The sequence below is a fragment of the Lissotriton helveticus genome, chromosome 7 (genome assembly GCF_964261635.1).
Source record: "Lissotriton helveticus chromosome 7, aLisHel1.1, whole genome shotgun sequence".
In the NCBI taxonomy this organism is placed as follows: Eukaryota; Metazoa; Chordata; class Amphibia; order Caudata; family Salamandridae; genus Lissotriton; species Lissotriton helveticus.
Window position 1 is genome coordinate 506644922 of NC_136068.1, and position 15925 is coordinate 506660846.

At 47.8% G+C, this 15925-nt stretch overlaps 1 protein-coding gene across 1 annotated transcript in view; it reads left to right on the forward strand.

Moving 5' to 3' along the window:
* Nucleotides 1–15925, forward strand: part of LOC144768685 (uncharacterized) — a 9047330-nt gene that overhangs the window by 3409917 nt on the left and 5621488 nt on the right. Inside the window, exon 20 of the mRNA XM_078652515.1 lies at nt 12738–12764. Within this exon, the coding sequence (XP_078508641.1) occupies nt 12738–12764 (27 nt within the window). The remainder of the gene's footprint in view (nt 1–12737; nt 12765–15925) is intronic.

Below are 15925 nucleotides of genomic sequence, written 5' to 3' on the forward strand. Positions count from 1 at the left end.
ACTTCTTTCTGATACCAACAGTCTTAAAAAACAGGTATCACTGAGAAAACCTTATAAACCTTATAGACGAAAAATAAGATCAAGGTGCTGGCCCTATATCACACCTAGGACCTATGCGTACCATCTGTGTCACGCCTAGTGGTCCAAGCGGTGAGGCCTCAACCTGTATCGCACCCTTTGGACAAGAGTACCATCTGTGTCACGCCCAACATTTCAAGTGACTAACAGCCTTCACCTTTCCTAGCGAGCTGACTATAAAAAAAATGTGACCTCTGGATCGCCTCTGAGGCCGCCTTGCGACTACTCAGTTCAGACACATAAAATAAGCAATATGTCAGATTTCCATCAGTGGCAGGGCGCTTTGGTTAACTTTTTGCGCTTCTACCTAGTTTGCCGTATGGCCAGTGATGAGAATAAGGATCAGATGTAGTCTCTCACCCTCTTGATGAAAGCTTCAAGACCGACCTCCACCCTGCGGATTCAGAAGAACTTTCAATCAATTGTGGCGTCTGCTCACCTTTCTTACTGCACAAATGTAAATCCGTTCTGGAGAGGTTCTTTCCTTCAGCTGTAGTCGGGTGCGAAGCACAAATCTCTCCTATCTCGCACACCAAAATGTTGCTCGAATGTGAATTTACCTTGAAAAAACCAAGAGGCATTTGGCAAAATAGGAACAGTTGATTTAGTTAAACACTTTGGCTGGGAGCACAGTTACAAAAGCGTATCTGACGACTGTCTCAAAGTGTAATCGATTGGAACACCATTATAGGCATTTCTTGGAGCATCATAAAACAATTCATAGCTCCTTTTAGGAAGAGAAATGTGAACCTAGTCATGGAGTCCTAAATTCCTCCCACCTAATAACAAATGCAGGTGAGTCCCAACCTTGCTTGGACACAATGAGGGCCTGTGGGTATTGTGTCCGGATGTCTGGCATTGTAAACAAGTGGTCTCTGTGTGGGCTGTGTGTGCTGTGTCCTGATTGGCTGAGTGTTCCTAACTTCATGTGGCATCTAACTTTATGGTGTTTTGGGAACGTGTGCCCCTCTGGCAATGTGCACTTTATTGGGTCAATTTCTCCAGACCATTGTGGTGTTGCTGCCTATCTGTGGGATTAATCTCGGTTTTTCCTGTTCATGCATTTGTTCTGCTGGTTACTTGCCACACCACCTGTGATCTTTCAATCAGTTGCCTAGGTTGCAGGGTCTTCTTGACCATGCATTTCTGACTTGGGGTTGATGGAGAGGTCGTATCGGGGGATATTGACAACAGTGATTCGATTTCGTTTTTATGCACACATGTATCATTGTATCATTGCATACAATGACATCAATATTAACTATAGCAGAATAAAATATCAAATGTTATTTTTCTGTGAATCTACCTCAGGTGATTTCAGAAATGACTGTATTGGTGCAGGCACATTTTGTCTCGAGTGCATGCATTTGAGAATTGCACCCTATGACTCAGTTTTGCCACATTTCAGGCAAAATGAACATCGGACTCCATCCATCTGGATTTCTGGGGTTGAAACACCATTTATTTTGTGCTGCATGTTAAAAGTTTGTCCGTGACACAGTAGTTTCAACACATTTCAAATATCAGTATTCATGGCCGGATGCTAGAGAACTGAAAATACTGTCCAGTCCTTCCTGCCCCATATTTACCCTAGTAATTTATCTTAGGCAGCCGTGCATAGAAATATGACCTCTATTCCATCCATGTAGTAAAGATAGCATGCAGCAAGTGAAGTCTTCATTATTGATTTACATTCACAATCAGCGAAATCGAGTTATCCAAGTTCAAATGTTTGACACCATTCTCATTTTGAATGAAGTAAAGTTGTCTTTCAGGAACAGAAAAAAAAAACCAATAACATCAGCAGTACAATACACCCCACAAAGGTACCCATTTCAGAACACATGAGGCTATTACTAACGGTGACGCCACATATACAGTGGCTAGACTTTTTAGCAAGGAACACCTTAGTGACCTTTTTCTGCATTGATCATGTCCCTGCCAATCCAATGGGAGGGGACATAATCTCAAGAGTCAGGAGACTTGAATCACGTTATATAATGTTACAAACTAAAGCCCCACAAGGTCTGAATAGTAGTGAGGAACTGTCAGTCCACTTGGGGAAATAATCATATCTCTCCTGATTGTGGAAGGAAGAATTTTTTTTTTTTTTAAATCTCTTTATTAGCATCAGATTGGTCCGTGCAAGCATACAAGTACACAGTAAATTGTTGACAATGAAAACGTTAATGTTCATTATACAAAGGAAGTAAATGGATGACTAGACCAATGACATTACAAGCAGTGTAACACATTCTAAAATCTTATTTTCACTTTTCCATATCTGAAGGAAAATTGCACACGCGGAAAGATGGCACAAAGAGATAAAACCTTCTACAAACAAAACGAAAACAAGTGAGCCTTCGTGACAGAGAGAGCGGCAAGCAATACACCTATTGACTAGTAAGATGGCATAACCAGAGGCATAGGCAGACGAGGGTAGATAAAACGACAAGTGTAAAGACTAGGGTGAAGCAACCACTCCAGCCGGGGCAAGGTGTGTAAGGGAACTGAAGAGGGAGACGTCCCGGCCCCAACCAGCATACAGTCCAAAATCAGCAGCTCACGCATAACCCACTCCAGTAGTGTGTGGACGCTAAGCCCTGCATACCTCAATAGGCAGCGCACTGGCAGTTCGGCTAAAATCACCTAGCCCACCCCTTCTGGGACAATAGAGCTAGCAGCCTGGGAGTGTGTATCCCGTGTAATCTTGCTAATATACTGTCGGTATGGGCCCCAGATGTCGATTGGGCGTGAGGCTGTAGGGATCTGGGTGGAGTATTCCACACTATTGGTATTGCATTGGGCAAGGCTGCGCATCCAAGTCGTGGAATCAGGGATTCGCCTGGACCCCCAAAGTAAAGCAATTTCCCTTTTCGCCAGCAAGAAACCTATGGCGGCAAGCTTACGCGTGGTCCGGGGGAACTCAGCGACATAGCCAAGCAGTGCAATCTCCGGCTTATGTTGCAATTCGCACTCTAGAATGTCTCCCAAGATGTGGTGCACCTGTAGCCAGTAGGTGTGCAATTTCGGACAGGTCCATGTGAGATGTGCAAAATCGGCATGGGGAGCTTTGCATTTAGGGCAGTGATGAGGTCTGTTTGGGTCGATCCTGTGGGCCAGCGCCGGTGTGAAGTATAGTCGCCTCAAAAATTTGAAATGAATTAGCTTATGTCTACTGTTGACAGAGACCTCTTTAGTGGAGCGGCAACAGGCATCCCATTGGGCATCCGTGATGGGGCCACCCAAATCAAGTTCCCACGCCGCACGAACTTTCGCATCCGAAGCCGGGAGGGCCGCCACACAAAGTCCATACAACCTGGAGACCATATGGGCTCCCGTTTCCGACTGGAGTAGGAAAGTCAGTGCTGCCATTTCATCCGGCGGCAATGGGAACGATGGAAACTGCGCTCTAAGCATGGACCTCATCCTGGTCAGGACAAAGGAATCCATAAACGTCCGGTCCGTGAACCGTGGATCCTCGGACACAGAAAAAACATGTCCGTCCGGGAACAGATCCCCTATTGTGGTGAGCTGGTATTTGGACAGCGTTCTGCAGACCACCGCTTCCGCAGTGATAGGGAGCCAGTGAGGGTTAGGTAATGGAAGAGCCGGGGAGTACAGTACGTCCAGCTGGAGCAGTCTACGCAACTGCATCCAGGCCCATGATGTAGTGGACACAGTTTGTATGTCAAGTGGGTCACGTGGTAAGCCTCTGGGCAAGATCGAGTTGAGGGTAAGTGGTAGTACCAAGTCCGCTTCAGGTCTCAAATACGGGATCCGAGCGTCCGGATGGAACCAAGGATGCGCATAGGCGCACTGCGCGACTAGGTAGTAAATATAAAAGTCTGGCACTCCAAAGCCACCCCGTTCATAAGGCAGCGTTAAGATGCGCCAAGAAACTCGCGGACTCCTATCCCCCCACACTAAACGCAACAACAATGAGCGGAGTTGGGTGAAAAAGATTAGAGTGAGCGGGATCGGTATGTTATTAAATAAATACAGAAAACGGGGAAGTATAATCATTTTAATTATGGCGATACGGCCGGCCATCGAGATAGGGAGGCGAATCCAACGTGTAATATTATCCTCCAGAAAGTCTAACGCCTGTCCGTAATTAAGACGAATCATGGATACCGTGTCTAGATGAATGTGGATACCCAGATATTTCACCGATTCAGTATTCCATTCCAGCGGGAACGGGCAGTCCCAGCGGGCAGTGGAGGGGGTGAGCGGAAAGATCTCAGATTTATGCCAATTAATACGAAGGCCGGAGTACCTCCCAAAGCGTTCCACCTCAAGCAGCAAAGGCGACAGGTTGGTCTCCGGAGACCTGACATATAGAATGGTATCATCAGCGTAAAGGGAGATGAGTAACGGGCCCGTCCGGAACTGGAGCCCGCGGTGCAGGTGGCGCTCCTGAAAGTGTCGTACCAAGGGGTCCATGGCCAGGATATATAACAGGGGGGACAGGGGACATCCCTGTCTGGTTCCCCGGGAAAGAGGGAAGCTATCAGAGAGCGTGCCATTAAGGCGCAGCCTTGCTCTGGGGGCAGTATCAAGCAGCTCGACCGTGGAGACAAACAAGGACGGCATGCCCATGCGGTGCATGACAGACAGAAAAAACGACCATTCTAAGGAGTCAAATGCCTTCTCGGCGTCTAGAAACACCGCAGCTGCCGGCATATCTGGCTCAATCTTGTGAAGGACAGAAAACAGCGTCCGCAGATTAAAGGAGGTGGATCTATGGGGAACGAATCCGGACTGGGCTGGCGAAATGATAGATTCCATAAGTAAAGATAGTCGAGTGGCAAGGACTTTCGCCAAAATCTTATAGTCAAGATTGAGTAGGGAAAGGGGCCTGTAGGAACCGCACCTAGTGGGGTCCCGACCCGGTTTGGGAAGTAAAATGATAACTGCCTCCCGCAATGTGGGCGGCAGAATCCCCGTCTCGAGTGACTCCGCATACACCTCGATCAGGCGAGGTACCAGTTCCTCCTTGTACTCCTTATAAAAGTCAGCCGAAAAGCCATCCAGCCCCGGCGCCGAGGAGCCCTTTAATGCATCAATGGCTTCCACAACGCTGTCCGGTTCAATAGGCATCGCCAGAAATTCCTGCATATGTTTTTCCAGGAACACCATAGAGATTTCGTTAATATAGGGGCCAGGGTCGCGACAGTCAGCCGACAGCCCTGAGGTGTACAATTCCTTGTAGTAGGATAGAAAGGCATCGCAAATGGCAGGGGTGGTCTGATGACGAACACCTAGATCATCTACCATGTCAGAGATGAATGAAGCCTGGCGGGGGGGACGAAGCAAATGGGCCAAGAGCTTGCCAGGCCTGTCACCTTCACCATATTGCCTAGCCGAGTGTTGTGTGCAGAGATATGTCAGTTCCCTGTCTGCAGTGTCTCTGAATTCTTGCAGTAGTGTCAACCTTTTCGCCTCTACCCCACCATCCGTGTCAGTGAGCGTGTTAGTGTCCAATGCAGCAATGTCCTTCTCAATACGGGTCAGGGAGGCACGGATGTCGCGCAAAGCCCCTACATGTTTGTTGATGCAAACCCCCCTAATAGTGGCCTTGAATCCCCCCCACAATGTAGCCCAAGTGTCCACTGTGCCCTCGTTGAACTCAAAATACTCCTCTATGGCAATACGAATGTCTTCCTTGAAGACCGGGTCAGATAACGCCTTGCCAGGAAAACGCCATTGTCTCTCATACCCTCCCAACCTGGGGATCAGTAGGGTCAGCACTATGGGAGAGTGATCAGACAGAGTGCGCGGGAGTGTCAAATGGTCACTTACCCAACCGTCCACCCCTGGGGAAAGGAGCCAGTAGTCTATTCTGGTACTAGTGTTGTGATACCCCGAGTGGTGGGTGTAGATGGGTGCGGTGGAGTGTAAACGGGCCTCAATGTCAATCAGTGAGTAGTGAGCGCACACATCCGCCAGCACAGCACGGGAGCGGGGCTTACAATCCGGGGAAGAGGAGGTGCTGTCCCTGGCAGGGGTCATGAGCAGGTTAAAGTCACCCCCCATTATCATCATATCAGTGTCTAATCGCAGCAGAACATCCTGGAGACCCTGGAAGAAGGCAGGGGAGTCCGAATTGGGGCCATATACTCCAACAAAGGTGACCTTAAAGCCCTGAAGCACCCCCGTAACCACAACATACCTGCCGTCTACATCTAATACACTGTCTGAGAGCACGAATGGAACGCGTCGATGTATCAAGATCGCAACCCCCCTTGCATATCTGCTATAGCTAGAAAAAAATCTGTGCGTGCCCCAGCTTTTCGCAAAGGAGGAAGAGTCAGCACCCACCAGGTGTGTCTCCTGCAGAAATAAGACATCCACCCCATGTCGCGCTGCATAGTTTAGAACTTGTCGCCTTTTCCTCGTGTCATTTAAACCCCGGACATTCCAAGACATGGAGGTAAGTCTGGAAGGACCAGACTGCTGCCCTAATTTAGCCATTCAAACTCGGTGGAATCGTAAGAAAACATGTGTGTGCGGATCCGCCAGCTCCCTCCCGCAAAATAGGCATCACTCAAATAGAAAAACAGTGCGTATGCACAAACAACAGAACCAAAGCATAAACAAACCCATCCCAACCACCCACCACCCAGCCACTCCTTAAACCCAAGGAGGCTAATCCCACCCCTCCGGAGACAATCTAGAGCAACAAACAACAACAGTTGTTCACTAATGTACCTGTAAAATAAAGACAACGTTAGAGAAAAGTACAATACGGCTCGCGCCATGGGGGGAGGCGACGCTCCGCCATGCGAGAACCACAATCGGGGCAACGTTCAATTGTCAGCAATTATGAAAAAGCACTGCAAAAAAAAATAACAGTATTGTCAGATGCAGAATACTGAGGCAAACAGCCTGGCACGAAAAGATGGGGAGGAGATAAGTCAACCCTGTCCGGTTTCATTAAACAGGTCAGCACTAGCCTGTGAGTCAGTGCGTGGCGGAGACCGTTGAGCATCATCTGATTTTCGAGGAGACCCTCTGTTTTTGTAGGCTCGACAAAATTCCTGTGCCTCCGCAGGGGAGTCAAAAATGCGAAACCTGCCATCCACGTCCACCCTGAGCCTGGCAGGATACAGCATACCATAGCGCAACCCCATTTTGCGCAATGCAGCCTTGACACCAGTGTACTTACGGCGCGCATCTTGGACCATGATGGTGAAGTCCGGGTAGAAAGAGAGCACATCTCCCTGCCACCGAACCTCGCCCGCCTCCCTGGCAGCCTTCAGCGCCGCATCTCTGTCCCTGAAGTTCATGAGCCTGGCAATAATGGGCCGGGGCGGCAGGCCAGGGTTAGGTCGGGGCCCCAGCGATCTGTGTGCGCGTTCAACCACGAAGCCAGCGGTAAACGTGTCTCGGCCAAAAAGTTCGATCAGGAGGTGTTCCACAAAAGTGTCAAAGCGTCCGGTAGCTGTCGTCTCCGCCACGCCAATAATTGCGGATATTATTGCGCCTACTGCGCGCTTCTAAATCCTCGTTCTTAATTGCGACGTCTTTAAGGATCTTCTCCACTCGTTCCAACCTTTTCAGCGTCGACGCAGCTCCATCCTCGATGTCGGAAACTCTGGATTCCGCCAGGTCCAGGCGCCTATCGTGCAGTTGGATCGTCGCGCCCATGTCCGCCATTTTCTTTTCGAGGGTATCAAAGCGAGAATCCAAGGCCTTGAATCCAGCCCGCATCTCACCCATCATCTCAGCGACCATACCCGCAGTGTCTCTCACTGCCACCTGGCCCCCAGTGTCCGCCTCCGCTGCCGGCGAAACCGCAGAAGCACGGACGGGCGCCGAACTGAAGGTAAGTCTCTTCTGGGTAACATCCTTCTTCACCATGTTGGAAGCAATGTCGGACAAATCACCAGTGGCACAGGACTCTACGACTACAGCGACACCCAGAGAGTCAAGCACAGTGACAGGGCACCCCAGCAGCAAGGCGGTCAGGTCGGGACCAGAGGATTAGGGGTACTCGTTGTTCCTCCGCCCCAGGGCTGAGTCACGCTGCAGGAGCCCACGAGTCGCCAAGGCAGTTGCACACAGGACGGTAGGGTATGAATCCGGCTGGAGTAATGTGCCAGAGGTCAAGAAGTAGGGTCAGCAGGTGGCCGCGGCAACCACTCGGCAGCAGCCGGCGGATCAAGGGGCCCGCCAAGACAGTCAGCCAATGGTGGTGTAGTGGGGGGACCAGGTAGGCAAGGCCTCGAGGCAAAAGCAGCACAAATGGGCGAGGTCCCGCAGGTCATGCAGCCAGCGCCGGCCACGAGGAGTTGCACAGGCGTCCGATAATCAAGGCCACCGCATCAGCAGGAGTGCAGGAGAGTTTGTAAGTCCTGGGTCTGCAGGGGGACAGGCGCAGGTCTGAGGTGCACAGTAGCGGTGGGGGCAAGGGTGGCAGGCCCCCACCGAATGCAGCGATGCCAGGCCGTCCGCAGAGCGCCCAATAGCCCGCCGGCCACACCCCTCGCCAATCACCCCCCAACCCCGGAGCCCGCCGCCCGCGCTCCCCGCTCGCCGCCGCACTTCCCGGGCAGTCCCCGAAAATCGAGGCCCCGGCTCCCAAGGCCGGACCAGGCCGCAAGTGCCGGTCGCGCACCGAGGGGCCGCACCTCCACCCACGGACACCACCGGGGCCGAGCAGCGGGCTTGGGAGAGCACAACAGCAGCCCCAGGGCCGAGGGGGACAGCAAGGGGGCAATCAGGAGACTCACCAGGCGCTCCGGAGCTGCAATGTAACGGCCCGCGAGGCACAGTCGGCCTCAGCACCTCTCAGCTGTTCCGACCTTTCACGTCGTCCCCCGTCCTCCAGACTAGGCAGGCTGCATCAGGTGGCTTCAGGGATCAGTTGCAGGCATAATCCGACCCCAGCGCAGTGCCGGATCACTTGCGAACGGCCCCGTTCATTTCTCGCCCGGCGGAGCTCTACAGTCAGGCGGCCATTTCGTTCGCCTGCGTAGCCACGCCCTCGAAGGAAGAATTTTATTAGCAGATCCTCCCCCCCGGTGTTTCCTTTCCTCTTTTCTTCGCCTCCTTTTTTCTGATTTTGCCCTCTATCTTCTACTTAATTAATTTTTTGAATTTTGAATTTTAATTTTCCTCCTTTCCCTTTTATGGTTTCATAGGACACATAGGAAACCTACTTTTTTCTGCACCAAGATGTAAATAACTTGATTGTGCTAGTCCAGGTGATGAAGGCAATACAAGCCCATACAGGGCGATATAACATTGGACACCAGTATACAGTGGATCCAATTCTTGGGTGTCAATGTGTGTTATCATTCTTACATTGTACCCTCATCAATGTGTAGAGGGCCCATTGAGGGCGGGATTTTGAGCTCTGTATTGACTGAGCAACTCAGAGCATAATATGACTCATGCTTGTTCATGATCATTCTTTATATTTGATACAATGATTGATTGATTGGTATAACAATTCACATATTGACATTGTTATCGCTGAAAAGGTTGCATTGATTGTATATAACATCACGCTAAGATGGTGCCGTATTGTACATTTTGTACTGGCTGTTTTGGCATTGCCCGTCTCAGGTGCCAATGTTGAGAGATCCTTTTCACATATTAATGTTTACATGGGAAAGAAAGAGCGAGCATGCATGACCAAAGACTCACTAAAGAAGTATTGTATGGTGTACTACAACAAGTTTGATTTGTATAAATATTATTTAGACCTCATATTCCCTGTATGTACACTGTCTATACACATGCACCACCAGTGCAGACAGCAATCAATGATAAAAGCAAAACTGTAGGAAGGTAGGATCTGCCTTATGGTTACCCCCACTTTTTGCCTGGTGCTATGCTGTTTCTGACTAGGATCTAGCTAATCAGGACTCCTGTCTCTGTGCTTTCTCCCCTAAAATGGTATGGTAGTACTTAGGTATATTCCAGATTGGACACTGGTGCACCTGTATCAGTCCCTAGTATATGGTATTGAGGTACCCAGGGCATAGGTACACCAGGGGCCCCCCATGGGCTGAAGCGTACATTATGCCACCCATGGGGTATCACTTAAACTGTAACTACAGGACTGCCATTGCAGCTTATGTAAGCTGGTGCTAGCACCACTTTTGAAAGATATAGGTTTCCCTATATCTAAGGTCACTGCACTAAAAACCTATAAGTCATCCCTAAAGCAGGCCTTTCAATCCTGAAGGCAGTTTGCTCTGTTCTAAGTATGAGGGTGCCCCTGCATGAGCAGAATACCTCATCAACCTTCGGAGTCCATTTTCCCAGGTTGTAAGTGTATCAGCCATTACGATACATGGAGTGGCCATGCGTCATTACGCGGTGACCTTTCTAAACGGGCTGTAACAAACATGTTGGAATCGTACCCCCACACAGCAAACGGTGTGGGAGGTAGGATTCCATGCCCTGTAAAGCTCCTCCGGGAGGCCCTGAGTGCTCCTAGTACCAGTCTTCTAGACCCTGACAGCACCACATGGATGCTGCCGACCAGACACAATTGGGCCCTCCTGCTGTTGAGACAAGCCCGAGCAATTGAAGGCAGAACAATAGGTATCCTGTCACAGGGAGGTGTGGCCACCACCCAGACAGGGTTTTGTATATTGGGGCCTGGTGTGAGCACTTGCCAGCACCACTCAGTCTGTTTTAAGGACACATTTGGTGTCCTTCTTGCATAATCTAGTTTAAACCATCTCAGGGAGCCATTGGCTACTGCGCGAAACTGGACAAAGGAAATGAGAGTATCTTCCCCACTGTCCGACCCCTCCCATGGGAGGGAACCCTCAATCGTACCAACCCTTTCCTAAGGGTACTTAAGGATTACCTGTAGGTGGGTCCCTAGATTCCTCGTGGGACAAGATTAATTTCAAGATACCACTTCTTCGACCATCTGGGCACTCTGGTCTTTGCTGGACTTCGCTCTGGGCATCAAGGCTGCAACTGGTAAGACTCCTGCTGCTCCTGATCTCGTTGCCCTGTTCATCTGCTGCAAGGTCCGTGTTTGTGCTTCATCCAGGAACCTTCCAAGGCCTGTAGACATCAAAGACACCAGAGGAATCTCCCTTGAAGAGAAGGAGTCACTTCCCTGCATCTGCAGGCACCACAACTAAGCTGACCGGTCTGCTGATCCTGGGCTCCCACGGACTACGAAAGGCTCAACAACAAAGGTGGTGGTACTTCACATCCCTCAAGGCCTGCCCTATCCTCTCACCAAATTTGAGGCCAGAATCCCTTGTAGGAGCCACAGGAAGTGAACCCCTGTACACCGTGTCGACTTTCTGTTGCAAAGGCTTGATGTCTCCTTCCATTAAGTTCTTGGGGCTCCAAGTTGCCCCCACCTCAAGCATCGCTTATGACCAAGATCTTCATCCTCACCCCATCACTTGCACCATGGGCCTGCATCTTTGGTGAGCTGCTCAAAATCCTCTCGTGACTCCGGTGCCGCTGGCCTGTGGGTCCTCTTGAGGGCCTTAGCTTTCTGTGGGCTCCCCTGATTGCTCAGGCCGGCCCTGACTCCCCTGTTTGTGCTACGTCACCTGGACCTTGCTAGTCCCCACACTGCACCTTCCTTGCTTTCCATGTTGTTTGCAGTTGCCAAGGCTTGTTGGTGCTCTCGATGGACACCGACCCCATAACTCTCGACATCGGACATGGGACAGCTTGTAAATGGCTTCTGGTCTTCCACAGCATCACCTAGTCTTCACAGCTGCAGCTCCAAGGTCACCGTCAACTTCCCTGCAAAGCTCGACATCGGTGGGCATCGGTCTTCCATGCCACCTGGTCACTCCTGAGTGGCATAGACTCTGTTCCCCCTGCTTGCAGGTATTTCTCACCCTTAATCTACCGATGGGTTCCACTGAACACTTTCACCTTTGCCAGCTTCGCTGGTGTAGGTATCCTGGTTCCTAGGGTATCCACGGGTGGGGTGGCTCAGCAACCATCTGTCTTCCACTGGGTTTCTTCAGGGTCCCCTGGGAACGGTCCTTCTTCTTTAAAATTGCAACCGCGACTTACCCATTGACTTGCATTTATTCCACGGTCGTGTTCCCACTCTGAACACGGCCTCCGTGGGGCTCCTGGTTACTTACCTCGGGTAGTTCCTTGGATCCCCTGCACTTCTCTGTCTTTTGGGTATAGTCTTGACTAGAGTTGTGGTTCCCATACCACTATTTTAGTATATGAGTTTAACCTACCCTACATTCCCAATATGTAAATAAGGTATTATTTTTTATGAGGAATAGAATTGACTGGACATTGGTCTTTAATGCATGTGACTGGCAAGTAACATGGACATTAGGCCCAAATCTGTGCCCTCATCTGAGTAAGCCTTGACTGCTTGACGAAGCTATCACTGGAGAGTGAAAAGGGAATTGTTGGCTGTTTTCATTGCAGTAGGCCAGTCATCCAGGGACACTATTTGTGAACAGTAAACTCAACTAAGGATGCTGCCCAATAACAGCTAACCACCTAAGGACATGATGAAAATACAAATATACTCTGTCCTACTGATCTACATTCTATTGCACTGCTCTACTTTCCATTGTGGCAGAGGGCTCATGGCCCTAAGTAGCTGCATTTTACTTATATAGTTTGCTTTTGTTGTATTAAATAAAACAGATTTAACTGATCACTTTGTTTCTTGTTCCCAGGAGTGGTTGGATACACACATCCAACAGGTAAGAAGCATGACTAGCTTATTTCTTTTATTTTTAGCAAACCATTTTTACAGTTTCAGTACAAGCTTATAAAGTCAAACAGGTACACAATAAAAGTGCCATCTAGAATCTAATATAATCATACGTTTATAAACAACAACGCCAAAAGTGGTATGCAGACAAGTAGTCAAAAACAATAATACTTTAGTAAATTAAAATATAGAGGGACAGGGCCTACAATTGAGCATCACTGGATGTTAAAGAGCGAATTCAGCAAAAGCAGAGAATTCGAGAAGCTCAGTGCATAACCACATAGTTAGGCACTGGGCACCCATTTATGAAGCCGGACAGGAGATGATAAGTATATCTATGGATGCAAGCGAGACAAGACGGAACACTGCACTCTCCATCTGATAAAAGGGGAAACAAAGTCTATGATGGGATATCCATTCAAGGAGGAAGATCATCATTAGAGAACGGAGTTTTGTGTGCAAGTACTGGGGCATTCGAGAGGTCAGCAATAGGGATACAGCCGAGGCAATGTTTCGCCACCCTGTTCAAGGGGGTGCCTTCAACCTTTGCCCAGAGTTAGAGGCTCCTATGCCAGGACAGCGGAATGGGGCGTACTGAGGATTTCCAACACTTGGTAATAGCTCTCCTCGTAAGCAGAAGGGCAAGGTCCAAGAATTTCGTGGTGACTTTGGCCATCGCGGTCTGGAGATATGTACCCAAAATTATGTCTCCAGGTTTTTTTTAAATAAGTTAAGCAATTGTAGAGAGTATCCCTGTTCAGTGAAGTGACAGCTTCACACAGCCAGCATGTGTCAGATGGCTTGATGTGGTATGGCATGGGGGGCATTCTGGTGAAGCTGAAGGGAAAAACCTCTGGAAGTCGATAGAGTGAGATATGTATAGTAAGCAGGTTTGGTTGAATTTAGACTGGTCATTACGTGTAATTTTAAAGGGGTATTCCAGTATGGCTTGCAGTCCTCATGGAAGAGAATTTGTAGCTCTGTTTCCCAGACAAGCTTAAGGGGCATCAGAGATACTACAGCATGCTCCCGGATTCCCTTAAAGATGTGGAGCTTATTGGTGTTTAATTGGACTTGATGGGCACTCTATCTTAACGGAAGGTCGATCTGAAAGTGCATTGTAAGTTCTGTGCTTTGAAATAAATGTGTAGTATATTCATCTGTAATATATTCAGGAAGCTCTGCAATTTTGTAAGCATGACTTACAAACTGGACTATATACACCTTTACAGTTTCTAGCCCTCGTGCCACACATTATCTAGGTTTTTTCTTATATTCTCCAGACAGCATAATCTGTGCTCCTTCAACCTACTGACTGAACTGGAACGAAATTATCTAATCTAAGGCACAGACTTAATGGGCTTCCCACACAATCCCTGCTCTCCAAATATATTTAAAGTCTCTCTACAAGACTCCTACCCTACCATTTTGACGAGCGAGAACATCAGTATCTCCCTATCAATGGATGAATTTCCTTACAAACTGAAACATCCTTCATCAAACTGTTGCCAAGATAATTTCTTCCAGGTCAGACACCCCTTTTTCATTTCAGTTTGTAGACGTTTTATTGAACGTGTAATGAGTAATTAATTGCTATTTCATCAAATGTACGTTTCTGGTTTGACGATTTATTGTGTAAATGTATAATGAATATGTCTGATAGGCAAGATCAATCAAAAACACATTCTGTGATAATTTAGTGACTATTTAGTTTAGAAATTATTCCAATAACGTCGTAAATCTTATTACTGTTTCTCATCATATTTCCATTATTCTATCTATTTTTATTTTTAGGCTCCTTTCATTTATTTTTAAGTATTTAACACATACAGGGATAGGTTCTATTTTTAGCTATAGTCTCAATTTTAGTTAGTCTATTCAGCTTGTTTGCCTTTGGCACAGATACTGCTTGTCAGTATGACGTAAAGTTCCAAGGTCTGACTTCATTTTAAATAGACCTCAAATCCATCTTATGTATGGGAAGTCACCATTTTAGATAATGGAGGTCAGCATTTTAGTTCATGGAGGTTGCCATTTTAGATCATGGAGGTCGCCATCTTTCTCAATGAATGCAGATTCATTGTCATGTCTCCCATTTGACGCAGGTGTTGTCTGACTTTATCTTTCTAAGAACTGTGAAAATGTCAGTTTGTTCGACTGATGACATAAATATAACACCTGATGCTACATAAACTTGGGTCAAGTGTCTACTTATCACCATGTCAAGGTCAAATAAGAACAAGGACAGGCATATAATCAAAATGGTGTTGTCTGAATTTAGGTACTCTCATGTCAGATTCCAGTCTCTGGTAAGATGTATTATCTAAGGACTGCCATTTTACCACTTGGCATGAGAGAAACTTTACCCAGTTCACAGATGCAGATCGCAGAACCACATGAGCACAGCACTAGATTCATCCTTGATATAAAAATCCTCTAGCAAGACTCTCCGAGGCTCTGCACAGCATGCCATTCAAATTTTGCAAAATGATGCCAGGATTGTGCCCTCACACAGATGCAATCTTCTAGCTCTTGACCTTGTGCTTGAAATAGCTAATAAGCTATTCCAAACAGACAACAAACCTTGTTGCGCAGGTATGCGCACCACCTTCTAAACTCAGATCTTTCCTTTATTCATCTGCTAGAAATAGCATGGTGCTTAGAGATAACATGGTGTAACGGCTATAACTTGTAATGTTACAATTTTCACTGTTATTGAAAAACTTAGTTGCCATTTATCATCTTCTGTAATGTTAGCAAAATTGCAGTCTCTAGATCTCAGCATTTTAAATTAACTAATTTAAAATAAATATCTTGAAATCCATATTCCGTTTTTAGTGATTTTGAGTGTGTGAATCATTAATGAACGATCGTTTGCATTACCATTGCCCCCTGTTTGTAATCCAAAAGCATGGAATGAGCTTCCACTCAAATTGTGTCTGATCCCCTGTAAGATTACTTTCTACAGAAAACTTGAAACTTAGCTCTTCTCTGTGTGGCAGTAAGGTCTTGTTTTTGAGCGCGTACCATGGGGTCGTTCCATTAGCACCGGGACATTGCTTGGAGTAGCTGTACGCTCTATAAATTCCCCTATTCATTTATTGTTTAACCTCTCACTTGAATTCCAAATCAACAACGTGACGAGAGACA